Source organism: Elephas maximus, chromosome 21 (genome assembly GCF_024166365.1).
Source record: "Elephas maximus indicus isolate mEleMax1 chromosome 21, mEleMax1 primary haplotype, whole genome shotgun sequence".
Classification (NCBI taxonomy): Eukaryota; Metazoa; Chordata; class Mammalia; order Proboscidea; family Elephantidae; genus Elephas; species Elephas maximus.
This window is the reverse complement of record NC_064839.1, coordinates 55,762,914-55,788,590: the sequence shown is the minus strand read 5'-3', so window position 1 is coordinate 55,788,590 and position 25,677 is coordinate 55,762,914. Positions and strand designations below refer to the sequence as shown.

At 57.1% G+C, this 25,677-nt stretch overlaps 2 gene segments (V, D, J or C); both read left to right on the top strand.

Annotated features, from left to right (window-relative positions):
* Nucleotides 1-2,734: 2,734 nt before the first annotated feature.
* LOC126064686 (immunoglobulin heavy constant gamma 1-like) lies at nt 2,735-21,756 on the top strand. The segment is given in 5 exon segments: nt 2,735-3,040; nt 20,087-20,309; nt 20,719-20,766; nt 20,877-21,206; nt 21,289-21,756. Coding segments are annotated over 5 exon segments (1,221 nt in total).
* LOC126064699 (immunoglobulin heavy constant gamma 1-like) lies at nt 3,332-4,876 on the top strand. The segment is given in 4 exon segments: nt 3,332-3,492; nt 3,850-3,885; nt 3,995-4,324; nt 4,421-4,876. Coding segments are annotated over 4 exon segments (732 nt in total).
* Nucleotides 21,757-25,677: the final 3,921 nt, after the last annotated feature.

Sequence of the window (25,677 nt, the reverse complement as noted above, 5' to 3'; positions counted from 1 at the left end):
AGGAGCTCGTTGCTAGGAGCTGGGGGCTGGGTGCTGGGTCTTAGGAGCTCGTTGCTAGAAACTGGGTGGTAGGAGCTGGTTTCTAGGAGCTGGGTGCTAGGAGCTGGTTACTAGGAGCTAGAGGCTGGAGTTGAGTGCTAGGAACTAGGTGTTAGGAGCTGGGAGCTGAGATCTGAGGGCTAGGACCTCAGAGCTGGGGGCTGGGAGCTGAAAGCTGGGTGTTAGAAGCTGGTTGCTAGGACCTGGGTGCTGGGAGATGCAAGCTGAGAGCTGTGTGCTAGCAGCTGGGTGCTAGGAGCTGGGGGCGGGGGCAGCAAGCTGAGAGCTAGGGGCTGGTGGGTGAATGCTGGGAGCTGATAGATACATGCTAGGAGTGGGAGCTGGGTGCTAGGAATGGGAGCTGGAAACTGGGAGCTGGGTGCTGGGTGCTAGGAACTGGTTGCTAAGAGCTGGGGCTGGGAGATGGGGGCTCGCGTTGGGAGGGGAGAGCTGGGGGCTGGGACTGGGACTGGGAACTGGAGGCTAGGAGCTGGGGGCTGAGGGCTGAGAACTGGAGGCTAGGAGCCAGGAGATGAGGGCTGGAACCTGGAGGCTAGAAATTGAATGCTAGGGGCTAGAAGATAAAGAGTAGGAGCTGAGTCTGGTGAGTGAATAGTGGAAGATGAGAGGTAGGTGATAGAGCTGAGAACTGGGTGCTAGGAGCTAGAGGCTAGGAGCTAGGGGCCAGGGACAGGTAGCTGAGAAGCAGGGACTGGGATAGGGGTCGGGAGGCTGGGACTTGAAAGCTGGGAGCTAGGAGCTAGGGGCTGGGAGCTGTCTGCTCAGAACGGAGAGCTAGGGGCTGGGAGCTGAGGGTTGGGTTCTGGAGCCTGGGACTTGAATGCTGAGAGCTGGTAGTTGAGTGCCAGGAGCTAGGAGCTGGTAGCTGGGGGGTGGGTGCTACATGCTGGGGACTTAAAGCTAGGGACTGGGTTCTAGGAGCTGGGGGCTGGAAACTGAGAGCTAGGAGCTATGATTTAGTCGCTGGTTGCAAGGGGGTTGGGGTCAGAGAGCTGAGGCCGAGAGATGGGGGTAGCAGCTAGTTGCTCTGACAGGAGAGACTGAGAGCCTTGGCACCTGAACAGCTGGGCCTAGGGTGGGTGTCCTGGCGACCGAGGGAACAAGCCCAGTACTGGGAAGTGACACCTGGCAAGTCTGGCTGAATGTGCTGGGGCTGGCAGGGGGGCAGAAGGCCTGAGGACACTGAGGCAGGTCCTGGCCTCAGGGCCTGTGTAGGTGGTCTCAGGCCTGGAGAGCAGGGGGCGCGGGAGTCCTGCAGGAGCTGGGGAAGGAGTTCTGGTTACTCAGTGCTGAGGGCCCTGAGGAGGGCGAAGTGCTCTAGGCTGGGAAAGCTGGGAGGGGCCAGGCCTGAGCTGACCGATGGGGAACAGGTGGGCAGAGGCAGGAGACTGGTCTGGCAGGAGATCCAAGGCTGGTGCAGGGAGGGGACTCTGGGCAGCGGAGGCCCCAGGGCTGAGGGAGAAGCCAGTGGCTCTTCCAAAGGGCTCAGCCCTGTTTCAGGGGTGGTGGCAACATGGGGTGAGGTCACAAGGTGGCTGACCCAGCGGAGGGGCCTGAGCAGCGGCTGCTGGAACCTGTGGGACGAGTGGGCAAGGGAGAGGGGACAGCCAGGGGGGCTCATAGTTGGAAGGCACAGGCCTGGGAGGGGTGGGCTTGAGCTTCTGAAGCCTGAGGACTCAGGGACAGAGAGTGCACTCGACCTGCCTGGGGCTCACAGTACCGGCACAAACAGGGAAGAAGAGGATCCAAGGGCAGGTGCAGGGCTCCCACCTGGGCTAAGGGTGGGCTGGGGTGCCCTGGTTTCCAGAGCTGCTAGGCTACAAAGCAGGGCCTGAGGGTGGGTAGGGCTCGGGCTGAACTGATAGACCTGGGAGCCAGGTGGGCAAAGGCAGGGACAGGCTGAGTTTAGATTGTGGAGGGAGCAAGAGGTGTGCCTTGGAGCTAGCTCAGGAAGGACCATGCAAGGAGGAGGAAGCGTCTAGGTGAGCAAGGAGCTAGACAGTGGCCAGGAAGCATAGGTAGGCCACAGTGTGGGGAGTGTGGATGCTGGATTGGTGGAGTCACAGGGGGCCACAGGATCGCAGGCCCAGAGGAACAGACTAGAAGGAGCCTGGGCTCGGCACCTGGGCTGGGCTGGTGGGTGGGGAGTGGGACAGAGAAAGCCATGCCCATGCTCCCAGGGAATTGGTCCAGGACAGGGAGGGGCCTGGCCAGCAGTCACTGACATAAGACAAGGCCTGAGCAGCCTTCACTACAGAGAGAGATCCTTCCTGGAGGGAGGGGATGGACCCCAGGAGACCTGGAGACACAGAAGGCAGAGACAGGACTGGCAAGAGGCTCTGGGTGGAACACCCTGGACTGGAGTCCTGACAGAGTACAGCAGAGGCTCCCACTCCAAAGTACAGGCCCAGGCTGGGGCAAGAGGGGCCAGAGATGGTCACTGGCTGAAAGACCATAGAGAAGCTGGCTGGACCAGGGGCCCACAGTCTGGGGTCAGGCAGATGAGGTAGGGAACCTGGTGCCACCCACCTGAAGGCTAATGGATAAGCAAAGTGGGAGGAAGGGACTGGGAGACCCCAGGGCTGAACTGGCTCTAGGTGGTCTTAGAAAGCTGGCCAGCTGACCGATTCAAGCCTGTGGTCCTTGCATAGTCAGCGAGGCCACAGCCAAGGCTCCTGGTCCTGGAAGCATGTCAGATCAGAGACGTCCCAGGCCTGGCACCTTCCCAGGGGCCTGCAGAGACGGGGTGCTGAGGTGGGAGTGGGTGGGCCTGGCTAGCTGTGTGACCCAGGTGTGTCCAGATGTGCTCCTCAGGTGTATACCCCTGGTGCCTGTGAGCACAGAGGACACGTCTGGCAGGCAGGCAGCCTGGCTCGGCTTGCGCACATTGTCATGTGGGGTCCCCTCTCTTGCAGCCTCCACCACGGCCCCATCAGTCTTTCCCCTGGCCCCCGGCTGTGGGACCACATTCGAATCCAAGGTGGCCCTGGCCTGCCTGGTCACCAACTACTTCCCAGAGCCAGTGACGGTGTCCTGGAACTCTGGAGCCCTGTCTGGGACACACACCTTCCCGGCCGTCCTGCAGTCATCCGGCCTGTACTCCCTCAGTAGCATGGTGACCGTGCCCGCCAGCGGCTGGAACAGCCAAACCTACATCTGCAACGTCGCCCACTCGGCCAGCAACACCAAGGTGGACAAGAAGATTGGTGACCCATGACATGGTTGCAGTGGGAGACCCATAGCCTGCATCCCCAGCAGACAGGTTCCCCTGACACACCAAGAGATGCCAGCCTGCTCTCACAGTAGGACTCTGCCTACCCCATCCTGGGATCCTACAAATTCAAGCAGGGAGTCTTCTGGGGTCACGCACCAGGCCTAGGGCACATACGGTCTGGATGCCCATAATCCAGTTGCTGGGCTCAGAATTGGATGGTGGGTCTCAGAGCCGCCAACTGCTGCATGGAAGGGCTAACTTGACCTCGTCCCTGTCTGAGGGCCAAACATTCCCTCCTTCAGCTGGGAGGCCGAGAGATGGGGGTAGCAGTTAGTTGCTCTGCCCCCTGCCATCCCCAGCACATTCAGCCAGACTTGCCCGGTGGCACTTCCCAGTACTGGGCTTGTTCCCTCGGTCGCCAGGACACCCACCCTAGGCCCAGCTGTTCAGGTGCCAAGACTCTCAGTCTCTCCTGTCAGAGCAACTAGCTGCTACCCCCATCTCTCGGCCTCAGCTCTCCTCCAACCCTCCTTCCCACTAAGGTAACACTCCCTGTCTGTCTGCTCTCTCTGCAGTGCCACCCAAAGTGGGAGGAAAATGCAAGTGCACAGGTAAAGCAAGCTCCGCACTTGCTAAGTGGAGACAGCCCCAATGGGAGGACAAACCCAACCCACACCCAGCCCCCATAGCCCTGTCACTGATACTCAGCTCTTCCACCAGAAGCTGAGCTCCTGGGAGGACCCTCCGTTTTCATCTTCCCCCCAAAGCCCAAGGACACCCTCACGACCTCCCGAACCCCCGAGGTGACGTGCCTAGTGGTAGATGTTGGCCAGGAAGACCTGAACGTCCAGTTCACCTGGTACGTGGATGGTGAACAGATGAACACAGCCAAGACGAACGAGCCGGAGGGGCAGTACAACAGCACGTACCGCATGGTCAGTGCACTCCCCATCTCGCACCAAGACTGGCTCGAGGGCAAAGAGTTCAAGTGCAAGGTCAACAATACTGCCCTCCCATCACCTGTTGAGAAGGTCATCTCCAAGGCCAAAGGTGAGGCAGCAGGTGGGCGAGGGCAGGTGGGCGAGGACAGGTGGGCAACCCATTCCTCTACACTGGGAATAACTCTCTCCACCTTCATCCCTACAGGCCAGCTCCATGAGCCACAGGTGTATGCCCTGCCCCCACACCGAGATGAGCTGACCAAGGACAAGGTCAGCCTCACATGCCTGGTGAAGGGATTCTACCCATCTGATATTGATGTTACATGGCAGAGGAACCTGGAGCCAGAGCCTGAGAACAGCTTTGCAAACACTGAAGCCCAGCTCGAGGCTGATGGGACCTTCTCCCTGTACAGCAAGCTCACACTGCCCAGGGATAGCTGGCAGCAAGGAAACACCTACTACTGTGTGGTTCTGCACGAGGCACTGAACGAACACCGCATCCAGAAGGCCGTCTCCATGTCTGCCGGTAAATGAACGCTGGCCAGCACGTCCAGCAATTGCCACCCCCACTGCCGCTTGCTGGGGCCCTGAGCACACCTGGAACCTCGCCTGTAAATACTCCCAGGCCATCCACCCCGAAAATAAAGCACCCAGCTCTGCCCTGGGGTACTACAAGACTGGCATGGTTCTTTCCAAGGCCTACATGAGCCTGAGCTCTCCCAGGCTGTGGAGTCAGGTGAGGCCTGAGACCTCCACTGTCACCATTGGGAAAGACCGTAGGGGTCTGTGTAGGCCACCCTGGGGAAACTGTCCATGGGCAGCCTGCTACAAGGACAGGTCCTTCACCAATAGTGTCTGCTTTCTGGGTCCCTCCTCCAGCCAGCAGCTACTCTGGGCTGGAGTGGGGGAGGGAACAGGTAGACACACCTAGGGAAGCTGTGTGGTGGAGAGAGTGTCTGACTTGTCCCCAGGGGTCCCTGTCCACAAGGCCTTGCAGGAGCTCCTACGGTGGCTCTGCGTTCACATTGAGGCCCCTGGATATGGGGATGGGCCCTTTTTTTCTGCTGGGGCTCCAAGAATAAATCACTCCACAGAACACACTCAGGTTCCAGGTGGTCTGCCCAGGAGAGGGAGGGCACCGACCAGACACCCACCTGGACACTGAGCTCAGACCCGTGAAACACAAGCCTCTCCTGCTAAACAACACTACGGCACCTACAGATCACCTTCACACACACCGCACACAGGCATGCAGGAATACATGGACCACAGTGCACACACACACATATACACACATACACACATAAACACATGGGCATATGAGTACACATGCACTCTCACATACAATCACACATACACACACAAACACATGGCACACACGCAGTCACTCATATTCACACACACACATATACACCCAAGTACATACACATGCACACATACACACAAGTAAACACACACAAAAACGCAGGCACACATGCCCTTAAAAGCACACACATGCACCCACAGACGTGCATACATGGGCATGCATGTACACACAACACATGGACATGCTCACACACTCACAAACTAGCACACCCCTTATACACTGGGGCCCCACACAGGGCAAACTGCACAATGCCTGCGAGCACAAGCCCAGGTCACATGAACACACACACCAGCCTCATCCCACACCCTCCAAAGCTGCAGGAGTGCCCCGTGGATTGCTCCCAGCTCATCTGTACCTGACCAACTCAGACAGGTCCCTAGCTGCAAGGACCAATGTGCTTCCTCCCAGGCCCACCCTGCAGAGCTACTCAAAGGGGCAAGACTCCTGCTCTCCTCACATCACCACAAGCTCAATCCGTGATGACAAAGACTGTCACCAGCATCCTGAACACTCACACTCCAGCCCCTCACACATGGGGTGAAAGCTCTTCACTGTCCCCAACATCACTTCTTACCACTGTGCTTCCACGGGGAGGGCAGGCTGCCCTCCAGAACTTTTCTCCCAGGGGAGATGCAATGGAAGGCCTGGGGTCCAGGCAGGCTACAGGGATTCTTGGGTTGGACATGTCCCAAGATGGCCCCTTATGCTACCCTGACCAGCCCAGAGCAGGTGGGCAAGAAAAAGCGAGTGGTTCTCACAGCTGGCTGGGCCGTAAGCAGGGACAGGGGTTCCTAGCCATGCTGGGGTCCAAGCAGTAGGAGAGGGATGGGACTGAGGACAGTGCCCAAGGCTGGGGAGAGGTCCCCAGCACTGTCCTGAGAAACCATAAAAGAGGCATAGCCAGGGACAGCTGACCATGGGGTCCTACTGCCTCAGCTCTTCCTGGGAGGGGAGAGGCAGGGAGGGCAGGGTGATGGGACTGGAGGGCCATCCCTTGCATAAATGGAGCCCTTCCTCCTGTACCTTCTTGTCCCCCATCTCTGCTCCAGCCCCCAAAGCCAGGACACCCTCACTGATCCCTCATCCCCTTCCCAGAGCTGCACCCAGATGAGAGCTGTGCAGAGGCTCAGGATGGGGAGCTGGACGGGCTGTGGACCACCATCTCCATCTTCATCACTCTCTTCCTGTTCAGCGTGTGCTACAGTGCCACCGTCACCCTCGTCAAGGTCTGATCCTGGGGGCCTCTACCCTGTGCCAGTCCCCAGCCCCCAGCCCATCGCCCCCCACAGCAGGCTACTCTGCCAGTAGGGTTCCCATGCATGGAGCAGCCGGACCCCAGGCGGGTAGGCAGAAGGAGAGAGGGGGCATCAGGGCTCAGGGCCTGAAGCCACAGGGGCCTGGGGTGGCCTGCTCACTGTTGCCACGCTGTCACCCGCAGGTGAAGTGGATCTTCTCCGCAGTGGTGGAGATGAAGCGGAACATCGCCCCCGACTACAGGAATATGATCGGGCAGGCTACCTAGGGGCTGCTGAGAGAGCAAAACACATAAGCCGAACCGAACAACAGGCTTCAGGTGTCTCCACCTCCACCCAAGCCCCAACCTGCCCTCTGACCCCACCGTTCCAGACACCTCACTGCCCTCTGACCATGCTATCTCATATCTCTCCTGTCAGAGAACCTGGTGGACAGCAGGTTCTCCCACAGACCCAGCAGCCTGGATGCCCTGCTACCCCATACCTAAATAACATTTACAGCAGTACCAGGAGCGCCAGTGGGGTCATTGCACTGGGAGACCCTCAGAATCAGCTGTGCATGTCCGTTCTGGAGGAGGGGATGGGCCAGTATTCCCCATGTCCATTTAGAGCAGGGACCTGAGTACAAGCCCCACCCCAGGCCTGGCTCAGAAAGACACCAAATCTCAAAGATCCTTGGTGGGGGCATCATGCGCCAAGGCAGGGGAGCCACTGACCATCACCCCCAGAAGGGGCGCTCCCTGGGAAATGCTGCAACCTTCACTGAATGGCCCTTCCTCCAACCCTCACTTGGCCAGTTCCTCCCTGGGAGACCACAGGGATTCCCCCACCACTTCTACGGCCCTGGCCTGAGGAATAGGCTCCTTTTCATTTTGAACTGGAAAATTGGTCTCTGGCTCTTGGGAAGGGGCTTTCCATCCAATCCTGGCCTCCTACACAATGCTCTTAGATATGGGGTTCAACCCAAGGGACAGAAGCTCACAGCCTCTACCTGCATGGGGGCCAAGCAAGGGGATTGGCCCAGGATACCCACCATCTCCCAGCCACCAACTCAGTTCTAGCTAAAGGCCCAGCCTCGCCACCACACAAGAGACCACGTGAGAAGGCCTGGGCCATACCCACGGACACTGCAGTGTCTGGAAGGTGCAAGGGCAGGGCTCCTGGGGTGAGGGTGGGCAACTGTGCCAATCAGGAAGGGCATCAGATCTTGGGGGTCAGTGGCCAGACAGCCTCCTAGAAAGAGGACTGGTGACCAGTGCCCCAATTGGTCAGGGCATGCCATGGGAGGCCACCTCCTTGGGCCCCTGGACAGAGGTGGCCGAAGGCAAACAGAATAGAGAGGAAAATGACCAGATGCTGGGAGCCAGGCCAGCCCAGCCACAGGCACTGCACAGAGGTCCCAGGGCCAAGCATTGCCTCCCCTCTGGGATTCCTCTCTCCCATCTTCCCTTCCAGCAAATACTCAGCAGAGTCACACCACAAAGGAGCCAGAGTGCTGAGCCCGCATCTTAAGGTGGGAAGAAGAAATGGAAGCAAACCACACCAAAGAAATGCCACATCCATTAGCTTTGTAGCTTCTTACCTCTTTTTAATTTTCTGAATTTCCTTGATTTTCTTTCATGTAAATGTGTTGTTCTTGTTTTTTAATTACAATATAATGGACTTAAACTGTATGATTTATCATGGTGGTAGTCTTTCTATGGTGACACCTTTTGAGCCCTTCAAGTGCCAGCCCCAGCAATGAGATGAGCCAAGCCATGAGTCCCAGAGCACCCTGTATGCACTCAGCTCCCACCACTGGCCAGGGTCCCTTTGGTGTCCCAGCATCGGTGTCCTTTCTTCTCCGGCAGACTTCCACCTTGCAGCTAGGGGGGCATCAGATTTGCCTGCCTACTTGCTCTGTGGTATAGACAGGACAAAAGAGTCTGATGACAGCCTCCACCCTCACTGGAGGGACTGTGGCTGGCACTGTATAGACCCAGGCCCCCAGCCAACCACCGTGGGCTCAGGAGTTTGAGGACAGCAAGTCAGGAATAATGACCTCAGCACCTGAAATGGATGGATCCAGTAGGTTCCAGGAAGTTCAAGGAGGCTGTTGAGGGAGTCAGCTGAGGCTTGGGGAGCAAAGCCTCAAAGGACAGCAGAGGAGGCATGTCTAGCCTTGGCCATCACTGAGGGAGAAGCCCCTGCTGTGCTGGAAGGCAGCCAGAACTGGGTGGGATGACTAATAAAGGTCCAACGAAGAGCCGGATCAAAAGCGCCTTTGAGTTGCTGACCCATGTCCTGGAGACTGTAGAGAAATGCAGGTAATTTTACACATGGAAGGGGTATGGAGGGCCTCATTGGATGGTGCTGCATGGGAGCTGCTCTGAAGACAGGGAAGCCAGGAAGGGCAGCTATGAGAGTCCAGGTCCAACTTCTGGAATGGCTGTGGGTGGGATGCATGGGCCATGGCACTGACATGATTGGGTCCTTGCCACTTGGCTTACTTCCATAGTACTGCCTTATGAGAAATACCACAACTGGGAGGCTTTAAAGAGCCAGAAATTATTGTCTCACAGTTCTGGAGGCTAGAATCAGAGCATCAGCTCTAAGGGGGGAAGGGGACCTAACTTTGTTGATAGCCCCAGCAATTCCTTGGCATTCCTTGGTGTTTGTCTTCACCCTGTGTGTGTCTCTGTGTCTATCCTGCTCTTTTTATAAGACACCAGTCAGAAATGATAAGGTGTAGGACCCACCTTACTCAGTATGACCTTATTACATGACAAAGAATACCCTGTTTACAAACAGGGTCACATATACAGGCACAGGGTTAAGACTTCAACATAATTTTTTTTCTTAGGGGGAGGGAGGGTGAAGAGGTTGGGGAGGGTATTGGTGGTTCAGTGGTAGAATTCTCACCTTCCATGCAGGAGACCTGGATTCAATTTCTGACCAATGTACCACCTGTTTGTCAGTGGAGGCTTGCATGTTGCTAGGATGCTGAACAGCTTTCAGCGGAGTTTCCAGGCTAAGTTGGACTAGGAAGAAACACCTGGTGAACTACTTCTGAAAATCAACCAACGAAAACTCTGTGGATTATAACGGCTTGCTCCACAACCAGTCATGCGGGTGGGAGAAGGCCAGGCAGGGCTTGGTTCCATTGTACACAGGCTTGCCATGAGTTGGGTGCTGACATGACAGCAAAGAATGACAAGAACTCTCCTATTTACAGAGTCAACATAACTTTTGGGGGGACATAATTCACCCCATAACATGACCAGAGGGTCCTTGCATTAGACTCAGGGCCAAGTTTCAGGGAGCCTGAGACAGAGCAGGTTATGCTCGGTAAGTGCTGCCAAATTGTGGCCCTTTAAACTGTAATGCTTCTGTGTTGTGGAGCTGCTGGTGAGGGAGGGGCAAAGGGCCCGGGGTGTGTCCTTTCCTGGCCTGAGGGCCCTTGCAGACAAAGGGGTACGCCACCTGCCACCCCTATCTCAGCTGTGGAGAGAGCTCCCAAGCTGCCATCAGTCCAGTCACACACTTGGACACCAAGTCGAGGCCAGTACACGGCCGAGCAAATCCAGACACAGGCAGGTGTCCAGAGATTTCTCCACCTGGAGAAGACCCTGGCCCTCAAACCTTGCCTGGAACGCTGGGCATGGGCACCCCCTTTCCTGCAGCTCTGCATGAAGCAAAGGCTGCCACTCTCTGGGCTCTACAGTGCCCTTGAGACCCCTGGCTCAGTACTTGCACTCAATGGCCAGGCCATGCAGGAAATCCGTGGTGTGAAGTCCAAGGATGGCATCTAAAATGTTCCTTTGAGTTTGCAGAACTGCAATATGGGCAAGGAAGGGGGAGAAAAGAGCACTGACATCCCAGCTCCTTCTTCATGTTGTACCCCAGGGTCCATCCCAGGCCCTGGTATGGATGTGGCCAGGGCTGGGTAGATGGCAAAGGTCAGTGACATGACCAATGTCATCCACTGCCATGTGGAAAGGTGGGTCTGTACCTGGACCTGTGGACTCAAGGCTAGTTACCTTCCCCAACATGACCAATGTCACTCTACTGGAATGTGGAGTGGTGAGTCTGTACATGGAACTCTGGATTCGAGGCTAGTAACCTTCCCCAACATATGGCCATCCCCCAAGCTCTGTTCAAATACAGGCTACAGATGGTCAGGGCAGAGGAAAGAGACCAGAGAGGAGGTGAGAGCTGGTCCACATAGGATATGAGAAATGCCCACACCAAGAGGGGCCCAGCAGCACCAGGGAATACAAAGACAGACCTGGGAAGGCATGATGCACAAAAAATGCACAAGACCAAGCAGACGCATTGGCTCTCAGGCAGACTGTGCTGAGCTCTCCAGCTGTATCCTCATCCTGATGGTAAATCACAGTACTGCTCCTCACTATTCACTGTCCCCTACTTGCTGTGAACATGCTATCCCCCTGAGAGGGAGATACTCATGCCACCACTAACACTTGCCTTGGTGGCCCACCTTGTTTCCAAAGTGTGGCTCCACCATTGATCCTTTCTCTTGCTTGAGAATGGCATGTTCCAGAAAGTACCTCTCCTTCAGCCTGGATCCCAGAGCAAGGAAGGCACCGACACTAGAGCCATACAGAGTCACAGACAACTGCAGGGGACATAGAAATGGGAGAGAAATAAAGCTATTACGCTACAAGCCATTTTCATTTGGGGGTTGCTTGTTACCATGGCGTGTCCTAGCAAAAGCATTGTCAAAATGCTTCTCCAGTACTTGAGGTAACTCAAATAAGCAGTAAAATATGACAATAACCATGCCTGATGTTTGCACAGTGTTTTGGCTTTTCGGAGTTTTCTGAGACTGTCTTAGTCTTCTAGGTCTATCATAAAAAATCTCACAAAATGGGTGGCTTCAAAGAATACAAATTTGTCTCACAGTTCTGAAGGCTGGAAGTCCAAAGCATGGTCTCGACCATGTCGACTGCCTCCAAGGGCTCCCTCCATGTCTCTCTCCTAGCTTCTAGTGGATGCCAGAAATCCATGAGAATCCTTGGCTTGCCACCATAGCTGCTTCATTGTTCTTCTGTCTCCCTGTCTCTGTCTAACTTCTTCCCTTTTCTAAGACACCTTTCAGAAGGGATTAGGACTACGACACATCCTACTCCTGTGTGACTTAACTGACAATATATTTCTTAAAAGACCTTGTTTTCTAAAACAAAATCACAGTTACAAGTACAGGGGTTAGGACTTCAACATATCCTTTTAGGGGACACAATTTAATCCACAACAGGAACCCTTCTCTCATATCATGCTGATAATACCCCCTAAGAAGTATGAGTCACTGTTTCAATTTTACTGGTGAAGAAACAAAGACTTTAAAGAGGCTTCAGCACCCTAGTTGTGGGTAGGATGCAAGAACTTGAACTCAGGTATTTGGACTCCAAAGTTCATATGCCTTCTACTATCCCACACTGCCTTTTAGAACATTCCATAAAACCATCCTGATCTCATTCCTGCACAAGGGGAAAGGCAGGGCTCAACCAAAACACTAAAAGTCAGACCCTAAGGAGATTCCTCCAGCTCAGAGAGGACAGAGGGCCCTTGGAAGTTCTATAAAGACACCATCTATTTGTTTCTTAAACAAATATTTACTAAAATTAGAGTTGCAAGGACTGTGGAGTGGGCTGGCCTTTCATCACTGCATTGGAGCCTACAGAATGAGAAGGATGACCTCAGAACTCCAAGCTCTCAGCTAGAGACAAGAACAGAGGGCAAGGGGGCCCATCATTGCCCTAAAAGCATTTGTTTTCTCTCATGACCACAGGATGAATGTGATTGTGGGGCAGGGTAGGGGGGAATGTTTCTGGAAGGCAGACCCAAAGTTTGCCACAACAGCTTGCCAAGTCTCAACACCAAATGAATTAATTCACAGCCTCACCAGGTGTCTCATGTGAAAGAATTTGTGTGGAAAGAATGTGACCTTGAGAACCAGAACGGTGACATTTCTGCAGATCCTGATAAAGCCCAGTACCATAAATGTCCAAATCGCCACTCGCCAAAGCAGCTTCTCCCCTCCTTGGTCCAAGGACAGAAGCCACCTGGTGTTTGTGAATCCTGTAATTACCTCAAGAGTTGTCGATTTTCCTTGAGACCAGCCTGCACCACTATAATTCAAGAGCAGTCCTGGGAGAACCCAGGGAGGTAAGACAGGATTGGAACCAGAAGAAGGTGGCCTCCACACCACATGCAAGCTTTGCCAGCAGATCTTCTAGAAACCTGGGCATCATGGTGGACATGGACTCTATGGGGTGCACACTGTTGGGTAACAACCCAGCGGCACCTGAACCCAAGATAAGCTGTATCTCCAAGAGACCAAAGAAAGACTCTGGAACCAGCAATCATGACATATGGATGGTTTATTCGGAAAGCTTACTTACAGGACTGTGGCGCAGGGCAGTGTCTGGACCAGTTTAGTGCTCCACAACCACCCAGCAAGGGATACAAGCTTATATACCATTCGAGCTGGGACCAAGGCTCATTGTTTTTCTGCCACATCCTTGGGCAGTCAGTGTTCCCAAGAAACTTCATGTCCAGGCCCAGATGTTTTCCTTCTTGTTGCTAAGGCATTCCTTGGACTTGGCCTTGGCCACTGGCCCTGTCATGCCACTCCCGGTATTGTACCTTAGCCTGAATCCACCACAAATTCATCCCTAGCATGCTTCAGGAAAGAGTAAAGCTGATTCCGTCAGAAGGGAATGCATATAGCTGAATAGCATTACCCTACAACACTCACAGGTCTAAACTAAGAAGAAAGAAACATGCTGAGGGGCTTTGCCAAAGTTATCAATACGGATGAGCTGACCAGGAATGATATGGACTCAGTGTGTTTTGCACCTGCAAATCCCCCTTGCACTGAATCCTGAGGTCAAAGTCCCCTCTGGCTAAGGCATTGCACCCATTTGGTGGTCAGAGAGATGGGCCAAGGATGGTGCCAAAGAGGTAGGAGGAAAGCCACCTGCAGAAGCCAGAGGCAGGGCTCAAAATGACAAGGTTTTCCTCCTGAGGCCAGTTGTGCTGGTAGCTCAGAAGGGTGTGGAAGAGGATGGGGCTTGGGGCTGGACTGAGGGTCTGAGCAGCACCAAGGACCAGAATCATCCTGGGGCATTGATCTGCCCACACTGAACCCAGGTCAGGGCAGAGGGAAGTACCCATGGGGCTCAGGTGAGAGGCCCTGGGAACTCAGCCTGCAGGTGGTTTTAAGCTCCAGGCACTTGATGTTGGGGGCCTGAGAGGGGCACAGTCACTGCCTGGCCCAGACTGGCCTAGGGATACTGTCAGGGACAGAAGGGGATAGCCAGCATGTGATGACTGGGCTTCTACCTGCCCGCCCCCCCCCCCGGGCTCCTCTGGGTCCCAGGGTACCACCCCTCCCCCACACGCCCACATGAGAGGCTCTAGAGTGTCTGGACTCCGCCCAAGGCTTCTGAGGAAGAAATCACCCAGACAAAAATGGAACTTCAGGAAGCAAGCAGTACTAGCCAGGTTTCAATCCCGTTCTTAGTTGTTGCAGCCTGTGGAGGAGTTCACAACCCAGGGGCCAGGGCTGGGAGGGGCCAGCAGCCCCCTGAGCCAAGGCCAGCACAGGGCACTAGCTCGGTGAGTCGGGTGGGTGGGTTAGAGCTGGTCTGCAGAGGACAGGGGGCCAGAGCCAGGGGAGAGGGTGAAACTGCCAGATCCGGGCAGTGAAACAGCCTCAAGGAGTCTGGGATGAGCAAAGGAGGGAACAGACCCTCAGGGTCAGGGAGACCGACTGGCCACTAGGGCTGAATGGGTGACCACATGAGGTTGGGAGCTGCTCACTGCAGGGACCAAGGGACGGTGGCAGGGGTACGGCCACGCCAGCAGAGCTGTATGCCAAAAGCAGGCAGAGGCGGGCTGTAGGGGCCCCTGGGCCCTTGGAGACAGTGCCAGGGTGTGTGGATGGAGGTCTGGGAGCTGCACAGTATCTGTGTTGGGCTGGGGGCACAGTGCAGAGCCAGCTGGGGCTGAGCGTGACACAGGGTGGGGAACAGCAGGTATGAATTGGGGGGTCAGGGATGGGGTGGGCTCAGCACAGGGGAGGGACCTTCCAGTGGCCAGAGGGTTCAGTCCAGACTCATGGAACAAGTAGGAGCCCCAAGGGAGGGTCAGAGAAGGTGGCAGGGAGGGGCATCCTAGGTTACAGCCAGGGCCAAGGGTAGGAGGGGTCAGAGTGGATGTCCATGTGCCCAAGTTCAGTGGGCCAGGGGCTGGGCCCAGGGCAGGTATTGAGTGGACAGCAGGATGGGCTTCAGGAAGAAAGGGTCAGATCAAGGGACCTAGGGGCAAAAGGGAGATGTCGGGCCCCCCAGAGTAGATATAGGGTTGGGAGAAGGGGATCCAGTCATGGTTGGGGATCAGCACTGGTCCTGCCAGTGGGGAGATCAGGGGCCTAAGCTGGGGTTGGGGAAGTCAGGGTGAGGTCTGGCAGGGGCCAGGAGCTCACCTGGGAGGGAACTAGGGAAATGGGGCTGGGGGTAGAAGGGTGAGAGGAACTGGGGGCTATAAGCTGAAAGCTGGGGGTTGTGGGCTGGGAGCTGGGGCTAGAGGCTGGTTGTTAGGGGCTAGGAGGTAGGGGCTTGGATCTGGTGCTACGGGCTAGTAACTGGGTGCTAGGAGCTAGGACTACATGCTGGGGACTTGGGGTTGGGGGGATAGTAGCAGAGAGCTGGGGCTGAGAGCCAAGAGCTGGGAGCTGGGTGCTGGGAGATAGGGGCTGGGGGCTGGGTGTTAGAAGTGGAGAACTGTTTGGGGCTAGGGGCCAGGAACTGCAAGCTGGGGACTGGGGGCAAGGAACTGGGTTCTCGGGGCTGCATGGTAGGAAGTTGGACCTGAATGCTGGGTATTAGGAGCTGGGAGCTGACAGCTAGGTGATGAAAGCTGGTGCTGGGATCTGGGGAGTAGGGGTTAGGAGCTGAGATCTAGGAGCTGGGGACTGAGAGCTGTGAGCTGGGGGCTAGGGGAAGAGTGCTAGGAGGTGAGAGCTATGAGTTGGGGACTGGGAACTGGGAGCTGAGAGCTGGCAGATGGAAGCTGGGGCTAGGGACTGGGAGACTAGGTCTGAGAGCTGGGGGCTGGTAGGTGAATGCTGGTAGCTGAGAAGTCAGTACTAGGGCTGGGAGCTGGATGCTAGGGGCTGGGGGATGGGGGCTAAAAGCTGAATGCTAGGAGCTGGGACCCTGGGGCTGGGAGCTGGGGGCTGGTAAGTGATGCTGAGAGCTGACTGGTAGGTGCTGACACTGGGAGCTTGGTGCTAGGTGTTGGGAGCTGGGGTCTAGAAGCTAGGGGTTGGGAGCTGGGGGCCGAGAGCTGGGTGCTAGAAGCTGGGGACGGGGAGCAGAGGGCTAGGAGCTAGGGGCTGGGAGCTGGGACCTAGGAGCTGGGGGTTAGGAGCTGGGCACTGAGAGGTGGGGTTTAGGAGCTGGGGGCTGAGAGCTGGGTGCTAGGTGCTGGGGGCTGGGAGCTGAGGGCTAGGAGCTCAGGGCTGGGAGCTTGGGCCTAGAAGCTGGAGGCTGGGACCTGGGTGCTGGGACCTGGGTGCTAGAAGCTGGCTGCTAAGAGCTGGAGGCTAGGAGCTGGGGCTTGAAGCTAGTTGCCAGGAGCTTGGAACTAGGAAATGGGGGCTGGGAGCTGGGGACTAGGAGGTGGAGGCTAGGAGCTGGGGGCTGGGGGCTGGGTGCTAGGAGCTCAGGGCTGGGAGTGATAGCTAGTAGCTGAGAGCTGGGAGCTAGGAGCTGATTGCTAGGATCTGGAGGCTGGAAGCAGGGTGCTAGGAGATGGTTCCTAGGAGCTGGGGACTGGGAGCTGGGTGCTGGGAGCTAGGGGCTGGGAGCTGAGGGCTAGGAACTCAGGGCTGGGAGCTTGGGCCTAGGAGCTGGAGGCTGGGATCTGGGTGCTAGGAGCTGGGGGTTAGGAGCTGGGAGCTAGGAGCTGGGGGCTGGGGGCTGGGTGCTAGGAGCTCAGGGCTGGGAGTGGTAGCTGGCAGCTGAGAGCTGGGAGCTAGGAGCTGATTGCTAAGAGCTGGGGGCTAGGAATTGGGTGCTAGGAGCTTATTGCTAGGAGCTGGGGGCTAGGAGCTCGAGGCTAGGAGCTGGGTGCTAGGATCTGGGGGCTGGGAATAGGGTGCTAGGAGCTAGTTCCTAGGAGGTGGGGCCTGGGAGCTGGGTGCTAGGAGCTGGTTGCTAGGAGCTGGGTTCTAGGAGCTGGGGTCTGGGAGCCGAGTGCTAGGAGCTAGAGGCTTGTTGCTAGGAATGGGGTAGGAGCTGGGGCCTGGGGGCTAGAAGCTGGGTGCTAGGAGCCGGGGCTGAGAGCTGGGTCCTAGGAGCTGGTTGCTAGAAGCTGATTGCTAGGAGCTAGAGGCTAGCAGCTGGGGGCTAGGAGTTGGGGACTTGTTGCTAGGAGCTTGGCTAGGAGCTGGTGGCTAGGAGCGGGGTGCTAGGAGCTGGGAGCTGGGTGCTAGGAGGTTGTTGCTAGGAGCTGTGGATTAGGAGCTGAGTTCTAGGAGCTGGGGCTAGGAGCTGGGGGTTAGAAGCTGCGGGTTAGGAGCTGGGGGCTAAGAGCTGGGTCCTAGGAGCTCGGCTAGAAGCTGGGTGCTAGAAGCTGGGGGCTGGGAGCTGAGTGCTAGCAGCTGGTTGCTAGGGGCTAGGAGCTGGGGGCTTGTTGCTAGAAGTTGGGCCAAGAGCTGGTAGCTAGGAGCTGGGGGCTATGAATTGGGATCTGGAGGCTGCTTGCTAGGAGCTGGGAGTTGAAGGCTGGGAACTAGGAGCTTGGAGCTAGGAGTTGTCTGCTAGGAACTGAGAGCTCTCTGCTGGTAGCTAGGGACTGAGACCTAGGGAATGGGGGCAGGGGACTGGGAGCTGAGATCTAGGAGCTTGGGTCTAGGGGTTGGAGGCTGGAAGCTGGGGTCTGGAAGATGGGTGCTAGGAGCTGAGGGCTGATGGTGGGGTGGGGGGCTGGGTGCCAGGGCTGGGGAATGTGAGCTGAGGGCTGGGGAATGTGAGCTGAGGGCTAGGTGCTAGGACCTGGGAGCTGAACGCCGAGAGCTGGTAGTTGGCTGCCAGAAGCTGGGGTCTGGTACCGGGGGGGCTGGGTGCCAGGAGCTGGGGACTGGGAGCTGAGGGCTAGGTGTCAGATGCTGGGGGCTGAAAGCTAGGGTCTGGGTTCTAGGAGCTCAGGGCTGGAAACTGAGAGCTAGGAGCTGTGATTTGGGAGCTGGGCGCAGGGAGTTGGGGTCAGAGAGATGAGGCTGAGAGTTGGGGGTGGGAGCTGGTTGCTCTGACAGGAGAGACTGAGGGCCTTGGCACCTGAACAGCTGGGCCTAGGGTGGGTGTCCTGGCAGCCCAGGGAAGAAGCCCAGTGCTGGGAAGTGAGTGAATAGAGGAGGACCTCCTGGCAAGTCTGGGCTGAATGTGCTGGGGCTGGCAGGGGGGCAGAAGGCCTGAGGACACTGAGGCAGGTCCTGGCCTCAGGGCCTGTGTAGGTGGTCTCAGGGCAGGAGATCAGGAGGCTCAGGAGTCCTGCAGGAGCTGCAGCTGGGGTTCTGGCTGGTCAGTGCTGAGGGCCCTGAGGAGGGCAAGGTGCTTTGGGCTGGGAGAGCCCAGGACTGAGCTGACCAATGGTGAGCAGGTGGACAGAGGTAGGAGACTGGACTGGCAGGAGCTCCAGGGCTGGTTCAGGGAGGGGACCCTGGGTGGTAGAGACCCCAGGGCTGAGGGAGAAACCAGAGGCTCTTCCAAAGGGCCCAGCTCTGTTTCAGGGCTGGTGGGGTTATGGGGTGGGGTCACAAGTTGGCTGACCCAGCAGAGGGTCCTGAGCAGGGGCTGCTGGAACCTGTGGAATAAGTGGGCAAGGGAGAGAGGGCTGCCGGGGGGCCCATAGTCAGAGGGCAGAGACCTGCCAGGCGGTGGGCTTGAGCTTCTGAAGTCTGAGAACTCAGGGACAGAGCGTGCACTCGACCTGCCTGGGGCTCACAGTACTGGCACAAGCAGGGAAGAAGAGGATCCAAGGGCAGGTGCATGACTCCTATGTGGGCTGAGGGTGGGCTGGGGTGCCCAGTTTCAGGAGCAGCTGGGTTAGGAAGCAGGGCCTGAGGATGGGCGGGGCTCAGGGTGAACTCAGGTGGGCAAAGGCAGGGACAGGCTGAATTTGGTTTGTGGAGGGAGCAGGAGGTGGTGCCTTGGGGCTAGCTCAGGCAGGACCATGAAAGGAGGAGGAATCATATGGGTGAGTAAGGAGCTGACAGTGCCCTGGAAGAACAGGTAGGCCACAGTGTGGGGAGTGAAGGTGCTGGATTGGTGGAGCCACAGGGGGCCACAGAAGCTCAGGCCCAGAGGAGAAGATTAGAAGGAACCTGGGCTGGGGGTTTTTGCTGGCCGGTGGAGGGGAGGAGAGCAGAGAAAGGGATGACTATGCTCCCAGGGGGTTGGTCCAGGACAGGGAGGGGCCAGGCCAGCAGTGACTGGTAGGAAACAAGGTCTGGTCAGCCTTTGCTACAGAGAGAGCCTTCCTGGAGGGAGGGAATGGACTCCAGGAGACCTGGAGGCACAGAAGGCAGAGACAGGAGTGGCAAGAGGCTCTGGATGGAACACCCTGTACTGGGGTGATGACAGGGTGAGGCAGGGGCTGCCACTCCAAAGTACAGGTCCAGGCTGGGGCAAGAGGGGCCAGAGATGGTCACTGGCTGAAAGACCATAGAAAAGCTGGCTGGAGCCAGGGCCTACAGTCTGGGGTCAGGCAGAGGAGGTAGGGAACCCGGTGCCACTCACCTTAAGAATAATGAATAAGCAAAGTGGGAGGGAGACCCCAGGGCTGAGCTGGCTCTAGGTGGTCTTGGAAAGCTGGCCAGCTGACTGAGCCAAGCCTGTGGTACTGGCATAGTCAGCGAGGCCACAGACAAGGCTCCTGGTCCTGGAAGTACATCAGATCAGAGATGTCCCAGGCCTGGCACCTTCCCAGGGGCCTCCAGAGAGGGGGTGCTGAGGTGGGAGTGGGTGGGTATGGCCAGCTGTGTGACCCAGGTGTGTGTCTAGATGTGCTCCTCAGGTGTGTACCCCTGGTGCCTGTGAGCACAGAGGACAAGCCTGGCAGGCAGGAAGCCTGGCTCGGCCTGGGCACATGGTCATGTGGGGCCCCCTCTCTTGCAGCCTCCACCAAGGCCCCAGCAGTCTTTCCCCTGGCCCCCGGCTGTGGGACCACATTCGAATCCAAGGTGGCCCTGGCCTGCCTGGTCGCCAACTACTTCCCAGAGCCAGTGACGGTGTCCTGGAACTCTGGAGCCCTGTCTGGGGCACACACTTTTCCGGCCGTCCTGCAGTCGTCTGGCCTGTACTCCCTCACCAGCACGGTGACCGTGCCCGCCCCCTGGACCAGACGACCCTACGTCTGCAATGTCGCCCACCCAGCCAGCAACACCAAAGTGGACAAGAAGATCGGTGAGCCACGAGCACAGTTGCAGTGGGGGACCCACAGCCTGCATCCCCAGCAGATAGGTTCAGGGTCAGCCTGAGGCCCCTGACACACCAAGAGATGCAGGGCAGCTGGTGGCCCCTGCCTGTCTCCTCCCACTAAAGGGCTCTGCATGCCCCACCCTGAGGTCCCACAGATTCAAGAAGGGAGTGTTCTGGGGTCACCCGCCAGGCCCAGGGGACACAAAGGTTGGATACCCATAATCCAGCCCCTGAGCTCAGCGTTGGATGGTGGGTCTCAGAGCCTCCAACTGCTTCATGAAAGCCTAACTTGACCTCATCCCAGCCTGAGGGCCAAACATTCCCTCTCCCAGCTGGTATGCCCACTCTTTTTCCCACTAAGGTAACGCTCCCTGTCTGTCTGCTCTCTCTGCAGTGCCACGCCACCCAGATGTGTGCTCCGAATTCAAATCCAGGTGCCTAGGTAAAGTGACCCCACTCTCGCTAAGAGGATCCAGCCCCAATGGGAAGACAAACCCAATCCATGCCCCAGCACCCATGGCCCTGTCACTGACTCTCAACTCTTCCCACCAGCTCCTGAGCTCATAGGAGGGCCGTCCATCTTCATCTTCCCCCCCAAGCCCAAGGACACCCTCATGATCTCCCGATCCCCTGAAGTGACATGCCTGGTGGTAGACCTGGGCCAGGACAACCTTGAGGTCGAGTTCAGCTGGTTCGTGGATGGCGAACAGGTACACAAAGCCAAGACCAGCGTTCAGGAGGAGCAGTTCAACAGCACATACCGTGTGGTCAGCACACTCCCCATCACACAGCAGGACTGGCTCAAGGGCAAAGAATTCAAGTGCAAGGTCAACAATAGTGCCCTCCCCACACCTGTTGAGAAGGTCATCTCCAAGGCCAAAGGTGAGGCAGCAAGTGGGCAAGGAGGGGTGGACAACTCCTCCCTCTGCACCAGGAATAACCCTCTCCACCTTCGTTCCCACAGGGCAGCCCCATGAGCCACAGGTGTATGTCCTGCCCCCACACCAAGATGAGCTGACCGAGGACAAGGTCACCCTCACATGCCTGGTGAAGGGATTTTACCCATCTGACATTGATGTTACATGGCAGAGGAACCAGCAGCCAGAGCCTGAGAACAGCTATGAGAATACTGAAGCCCATCTTGAGGCTAATGGGACCTTCTTCCTGTACAGCAAGCTCACAGTGCCCAAGGACAGATGGCAGCAAGGAGACACCTACTCCTGCGTGGTGCTGCATGAGACGCTGCCCAGCCACCGCATCCAGAAGACCATCTCCCTGTCTCCTGGTAAATGAGCCTAGCCAGCATGCCCAGCAAGTGCCTCCCCCGCTGATTGGCGGGGCCCCTGAGCACACCTGGAACCTCACCTGTAAATAACCCCCAGGCGATCCGCCCTGAAAATAAAGCACCCAGCTCTGCCCTGGGGTCCTGCAAGACTGGCATGGTTCTTTCCGAGGCCCACGTGAGCCTGGGCTCTGCCGGGCTGTGGGGTCAGGTGGGGCCTGAGACCTCCACTGTCACCATTGAGGGAGACCGTAGGGGTCTGTGTAGGCCTCCCGGGGGGAAGCTGGCCACGGGCAACCTACTACTGGGACAGGTCCTTCACCAACAGTGTCTGCTCTCTGGGTCCCTCCTCCAGCCAGCAGCTACTCTGGGCTGGAGTAGGGGAGGGAACAGGTAGACACACCTAGGGAGGCTATGTGGTGGAGAGAGTGTCTGACTTGTCCCCAGGGGTCCCTGTCCACAGGGCCTTGCGGGGGGCTCCCCGTGGTGGCTCTGTGTTCATGTGGAGGCCCCTGGATATGAGGATAGGCCATCTTTTTTCACTGGGGCTCTAAGAACAAACCACTCCACACAACACACTCGGGATCCAGGCGGCCTGCCCAGGAGAGGGAAGGCACTGACCAGACACATGGACACTGAGCTCAGACGCATGAAAAACAAGCCTCTCCTGCTAACACCAATCCAGCACCCACAGATCACCTTCACACACACCTCACACATGCACGCACAAATGCATGGACCACAGCTCATACACACACACAAACACAAGTAAATACATGGGCACATGTGTACACATGCACTGTCACATAAAATCACACATACACATACAGACAAATGCATGGCCCTTATGCACGTACTCATATTCACACACATGTACATACACATGCACACAAACACACAAATAAACACACACAAACACGTGGACATGCATGCACACATATGCACCCGCACACACATGTATACATGGGCATGCATGTACACATGAACACATGGACACACTCACACACACACATACAAGCACTCCCCTTATACACTGGGGCCTCACACAGGCAAAATGCACAATGCCTGCGAGCACAAGCCCAGGTCACATGAACACACACACCAGCCTCATCCCACACCCTCCAAAGTTGCAGGAGTGCCCCGTGGATTGCTCCCAGCTCAACTGTACCTGACCAACTCAGACAGGTCCCTACCTGCAAGAACCCACATGCTTCCTCACAGACCCACCCTCCAGAGCTACTCAAAGGGGCAAGACTCCTGCTCTCCTAACATCACCACAAGCTCAATTCTGTGACGACAAAAACTGCCACCAGCCTCCTGCACACTCACACTCCTGCCCCCTCATACGTGGGGTCAAAAGCCCTTCACTGTCCCCAACATCACTTCTTAGCACCGTGCTTCCCTGGGGAGGGTGGGCTGTACTGTCCCTCCTGCCCTCCGGACCTTTTCACCCAGGGGAGTGCAATGGCGGGCCAGGGGCCCAGACAGGCTGCAAGTGGGCTTGGGGGTGGCCATGTCCCAAGATGGCCCCTTATGCTGCCCTAATCAGGCCAGTGCTGGTGGGCAAGCAAAAGTGAGTGGTTCTCACAGCCGGCTGGGCTGTAAGAGGGGACAGGGGTTCCCAGCCATGCTGGGGCCCAAGCTGTAGGAGAGGGATGGGACTGAGGACAGTGCCCAAGGCTGGGAAGAGGTCCCCAGCACTGTCCTAAGAAACCATAGAAGAGGCATGGCCAGGGAGAGCTGACCATGGGGCCCTGCTGGCTCAGCCCTTCCTGGGAGGGGACAGGCAGGGAAGAGAGGGTGAGGGGGCTGGAGGGCCATCCCCAGCATAGATGGGGCCCTTCCTCCTGTACCTTCCTGTCTCCTGTCTCTGTGCCAGCCCCCACAGCCGGGACACCCTCACTGATCCCTCATCCCCTTCCCAGAGCTGCACCCAGAGGAGAGCTGTGCAGAGGCTCAGGATGGGGAGCTGGATGGGCTGTGGACCACCATCTCCATCTTCATCACGCTCTTCCTGCTCAGCGTGTGCTACAGTGCCACCATCACCTTCTTCAAGGTCTGATCCTCAGGGCCTCTACCCCATGCCAGCCCCCAAGCCCCAGCCTCCAGCCATCACCCCCCACAGTGGGCTACTCTGCCTGTAGGGTCCCCATGCATGGAGCAGCCGGACCCCAGGCGGGTAGGCAGAGGGAAAGAGGGAGCCTCAGGGCTCAGGGCCTGGGGCTGTCGGGGCCTGGGGTGGCCTGCTCACTGTCACCACCCTATCACCCGCAGGTCAAGTGGATCTTCTCCTCGGTGGTGGAGCTGAAGCGGACCATTGCCCCCGACTACAGGAATATGATCGGGCAGGCTGCCTAGGGGCTGCTGAGAGAGGAACACATAGAAGCCGAACCCACCACAGGCTTCAGTGGCTCCAACCTCCACCCAAGCTCAACCCGGCCCTCTGATCTCACTGCTCCTGACCGCTCTCTGCCCTCTGACCATTCTGTCTCATTTCCCTCCTGTCAGGGAACCTGGTGGACAGCAGGTTCTCCCACAGATCCAGCAGCCTGGATGTCCCGCTACCCCATACCTAGATAGCATTTACAGCAGCACAAGGAGCACCGGTGGGGTCATCGCATTGGGAGTCTCTCAGAGTCAGCTGTGTATGTCCATTCTGGAGGAGGGGATGGGCCAGTATTCCCCATGTCCATTTGGAGCAGGGACCTGAGTTCAAACCCCACCCTGGGCCTGGCTCAGAGAGACACCAAATCTCAAAGATTCTTGGTGGAGACATCATGTGCCAAGGCAGGGGAGCCACTGACCATCACACCCAGCAGGGATGCTCACTGGGAAGTGCTGCAACGTTCACCAAAAGGCCCTTCCTCTGGCCTTCACCTGGCCAGTTCCTCCCTGGGAGGCCACAGGGATTCCCCCATCACTTCTATGACCCTGGCCTGAGGAATAGGCTCCTTTTCATTTTGAACTGGAAAGTTGGTCTCTGGCTGTTGGGAAGGGGCTTTCCATCCAATCCTGGCTTCCCACACAGTGCTTTTAGAAGTGGGGTTCAACCCAAGGGACAGAAGCTCCCAGCCTCTGCCTGCCTGGGGGCCAGGCGAGGGGCTTGGCCTGGGATGTCCACCATCTCCCAGCCACCAGCCCAGTTCTAGCTCATGGCCCAGACTTGCCGCCATCCGAGAGACCACCTGAGAAGGCCTGGGCCATACCCATGGACACTGCAGGGTCTGGTTGAGTGTGGGCATCTGTGCCAATCAGGAAGGGCATCAGGTCTGAGAGGTCAGTGGCTGGACAGCCTCCTGGAGAGAGGCCTGGTGACCAGTGCCTCAGGTGGTCAGGGCATGCCTTGGAAGGCCACCTCTATGGGCCCCTGGACAGAGGGGGCCAAAGACAAAGAGAATGGAGGCAAGGAAAGTGACCAGATGCTAGGAGTGGGCATCTGGCAAACAATACTGATGGGGAGCTGGGCCAGCCCAGCCACAGGCACTGCACAGAGGTCCCGGGGCCAAGCATTGACACGCCTCTGGGCTCCCTGTCTCCCATCTTCCCTTCCAGCAAATACTCAGCAGAGTCACACCACAAAGGAACCAGAGTGCTGAGCCCGTATTAAAGTGGGAAGAAGAATGATGCAAATGGAAGCAAACCACACCAAAGAAATGCCACATCCATCAGCTTTGTAGCTTCATATCTCTTTTTAATTTTCTGAATTTCATTGATTGTCTTTCATGTAAATGTGTTGTTCTTGTTTTTTATTTACAATAAAATGGCCTTAAGTCGTATGATTTATCATGCTGGTAGTCTTTCTATGGTGACACACTTTGAGCCCTTCAAGTGCCAGCCACAGCATTGAGATTAGCCAGCCATGAGTCCCAGAGCACCCTGCACTCACTCAGCTCCTGCCACTGGCCAGGGTCCCTTGGGTGTCCCCAGCATCGGTGTCTATTTTTCTCCAGCAGACTTCCACCTCGCAGCCAGGGAGGTATTAGATGTGCCTGCCCACTTGCTCTGTGGTGTAGGCAGGACAAGAGGTCTGAGGACAGCCTTCACCCTCACTGAAGGGACTGTGGCTGGCAC